Source organism: Nanorana parkeri, unplaced genomic scaffold (genome assembly GCF_000935625.1).
Source record: "Nanorana parkeri isolate BGI_ZX_2015 unplaced genomic scaffold, ASM93562v1 scaffold492, whole genome shotgun sequence".
NCBI classification, from domain to species: domain Eukaryota; kingdom Metazoa; phylum Chordata; class Amphibia; order Anura; family Dicroglossidae; genus Nanorana; species Nanorana parkeri.
Genome location: NW_017306760.1, coordinates 329,858 through 333,432, shown reverse-complemented (window position 1 = coordinate 333,432; position 3,575 = coordinate 329,858). Strand labels below are relative to the sequence as shown.

Genomic DNA, 3,575 nt, shown 5'->3' with positions numbered 1-3,575 from the left:
TAAGAAAAAATCTTAAGCACTTGCCAACCAGCTAACACATACATGCAACGGCATGAAGGTGGGCTTTAAGGCCCTGCTGCCCACTTTGCTCACACTCCCAGCACAGTGGCTGAGCTGTCGCTGGGAGCTGTTTACAAGCGGAAGCAAGGGGCGGGCTCCTGACCATGTGATCGCTGTGGCAGCCAGTCACATGATCAGGAGCCCATCCCTGCCTCCTGTTATTTAGGTACTTTTAAAGGGCCAGCAGCAAGGGGTTCACAGGGACACAGCGGCAATACAAACACTTTTTTTTTAGTAGCTTGGGAAAGAACTTTTTATGAATGTCTTTGCCCCTTTAGTAAATGTAACTGTCACCAGGACAGGAAGTAAGGGACAATCTCCACAACAGATCCACAGACAGCACTATAATTCTGGCAGAGGTTCTAACGCTTTCTTACTCCAATTGGAATTAAAGAAAAAAAGATTTGGGGTGGAGTTACACTTTAAAGGCAGTTTGATAGGCTGAGTGAGATTATTGGGGCAGCCAGTCTTTCGGGCTGGAGAGGCGCGTCCTTCTCAAGGGGTGGATGTGCTCCTGGCGGACGTACGGTCTGGACAGGATGTCGTGCAGCTTTTGTTGGTATGATTTCTCCGCCTGCAATCCATTCTCATACTCTCGGCGCTCCTCCGCCTTCTCCGCCTCCCGCACCTGATGGTGGCACGCCACCTGAGAGAGAAGCTGCTGCTGGTACTGCTGGGCCGTCTGTGCCTTCCTGTGGGTACAATCATCAATACAAAAAGTATTATAAGCCGGATATTTTCAGTTCCTGCTGGTAAAGACCCCTCAGACTCCGCCCCTTTTCTCCCCACCATTGGTTTAGACCAGTGGTTCTCAACCTGCGTGACCTCGGGACCCACATTTTTCCTTGGCCATTAAGTCGTGACCCAAGTCGCACTGCAATAGAACACGCGGCAACGCAACACACCTCCCACACCAGAATGCACGGTAGGTCTCATTGTGTGGTACAGTGAGGTAATCGCACGGGACTGTGGGATCACTGTACTAGTGTGAATGGGCCCTCACAATTACTGACAGACACACACAGTCACAGACACAATCTCGCACACTCACAGACATTCTCACACACACATCCACACACCAAAAGTGTTTTAATGTATTTTACTTTTTTTTAAGGTGCACCCAGTCTCCCGATCTGAACTGCATTGGATCCTCAGCCTGGGGTCCAGTGTGGACTGTCGTGCTGTGAGGGAGCTCCATCCATATGTGCATTGCTGGTACAGCTCCCTTACACACCCTGTAGAGGTGCCAGGAGCCAGAATGTGATGTCACCATGGCACCTCTATAGGACACGTGACGTGAGGGAGCTGTATGCGATGCACATATGGATGGAGCTCCCACGCGGCCATACCCCCAGCCCACCCCACCTCAATCTGACACTCGGCAGCATATTTTCAATGGCTGCTCGGTGGGAGAACTGACAGTGCTGTGCTAGGGGGAGACAGAGGAGCCTCTCACCTTGAAAAACGGAAGGCTTGCGGCGACCCCCTGAAAACGGGGTCGCGACCCACCAGTTGAGAAACAATCGTTTAAAACAGGGGTAGCCAAACTCCGGCCCTCCAGTTGTGGACCTACAAATCCCATGAGGCATTGCAAGATTCTCACAGCCACAGACATGACTCCTGGAGAGAGATGCATCATGGGATTTGTAGTTCCACCACAGCTGGAAGGCCGGAGTTTTGCTACCCCTGGTTTAGATAATGCTGTCTGCATGGAGATTGTAGATTCTCCCCTCGTTTTTGATGGTTTTTGCTGAATGCTCCTCCCAGCAGTGGCGGAACTACCAGGGTCGCAGAGGTCGCGACCGGGCCCTGGAGTTCCGCCACTTGGAGGGGGCCCAGGACAGGAGGAAGGGGCCCCTGGTAAACGCTGATTACCAGGATATTTATTATCCCGGTAACCGCTAATGTCAGTACCGGGACCTCTTCCTCCTGTCCTGGGCCCTACATGCTTCACGCTGCTCCCCTCACCTTGTTCCGGGCGCAGTCTGAAGTATGATCCAGCCGGCGCAGCAGCCAATGAGTGGGAGCGGTGTTATCCCCGCCCCCTCATCACACAGAACTGCTGCCCAGTGCCGAATAGAGAGCTGCTGCGGACACGAAGGGGGAGACAGGGAGCTGGAACTAAAGGTGACATGGGGTCCGGGAGCGGAAAGCTGAGGACGTGAAGGGGGAGATGAGGGGAAGCTGAGGACATGGAAAAGTAGAGTGTTTTTTTTTCCCCTTGTCTAAATTTTGTTTTAAAAAAAAAACAACAAAAAAACAAATTTTCTTTTTTGGGGGGGGGGCCTTCGGGGATTCTTACATCGGGGCCCTGAGGTCACTAGTTACGCCTCTGCCTCCCAGAGATTCAGAGGGGGCAACTAAAGGACTAAGGTGCTTGGAGGACCTCAGCTATGAGGGCAGGTTAGCTATACTGAATGTAATCACCCTAAAAAAAAAAGTGACTTGGGGCCCAGGGGCAGGGCCCTCCTCACCGTCTTGTCTTGAATTGTATTGTGACTGTATTGTCTTCCTTATATTGTAAAGCGCTGCGCAAACTGTTGGCGCTATATAAATACTATGTAATATTAATAATATATGGTTGCCTTGTATAAGATATAAATGGATGATATGGTAAATTCATTATAACATTGTGCACTGTAAGGACACAAAGGGTCTGTTTGCAAATTAAAGACGAGAGGCTTAACCTCTGAATACATGACAGCAGCACACAGTGTTGTACCATGTCAGCCGGCAACACAAGTAGAAGTTTGGATTTCTTACCAAATCCTGGCTTACTAGATTCTATGTCAAGTTTTCAAAGCACGCCGGACTCTTCTTTATGATATGAACACATAGTAACGCTGGACATACACTTCAGGATCTTTGTCTTTCAACCTCGCGGTCTGAATGTCACTCAATTCCCCCATCCAAGGGATGGCCCTGGATTTGACTAATGTAGAAGAAAGCCTCCATGATGGGGGGTGATTTTTCAAGGAATGTTTACCTGCTGGAAGCCTGGTAAGTTTATTTTGCCCAAAGTAGAGTTTTTGGGCTCATTGTTTTTCTGCATTTGATGTAAATTTGGAACGCACGTCAATCGCAGGTCATCAAAATACTACAGACTTTAATTGATCGGTACGCATGGCAGTTCAGAGGCTGCGTCTGACCTGCATTGTGTTGTGCTGCATTTCTTTGTAGGTAGCATTACCTATTAAGGTGCGTGAGGTCAGCGGCGGCACCAGGGTGGGTGTCACCTGGTGCGGTCGCTGCACATGTCGTATGGTGTCCGTGGTGCGATATCATCACACATGCGTGGTGATGTTCTTCACTGCTGGCGGCCATCTTGGTGATGTACACCAGCAAAGAGAGGAGGGGACATTGACCCGTCAGGATAAGGTATGCGACTGGACCCCCTTCTCTCTCATGCCGCCATCAGGCTATTGGTCCATGACTGTCTGTCATTTTGGTGTCACCCCCTCTGATGGTGTCACCCAGTGACGCACCCTCCCCCCGCCCCCCCACCCCACCACTGA

At 50.5% G+C, this 3,575-nt stretch overlaps 1 protein-coding gene across 2 annotated transcripts in view; it reads right to left on the bottom strand.

Annotated features, from left to right (window-relative positions):
- Positions 1 to 452: 452 nt before the first annotated feature.
- Positions 453 to 3,575, bottom strand: part of CFAP53 (cilia and flagella associated protein 53) — a 23,626-nt gene continuing 20,503 nt past the window's right edge. For both annotated transcript variants that reach the window (XM_018561009.1, XM_018561008.1), the window contains exon 9: positions 453 to 752. In XM_018561009.1, coding sequence (XP_018416511.1) covers positions 512 to 752 — 241 coding nt within the window. In that variant the 3' untranslated portion in view covers positions 453 to 511. The remainder of the gene's footprint in view (positions 753 to 3,575) is intronic.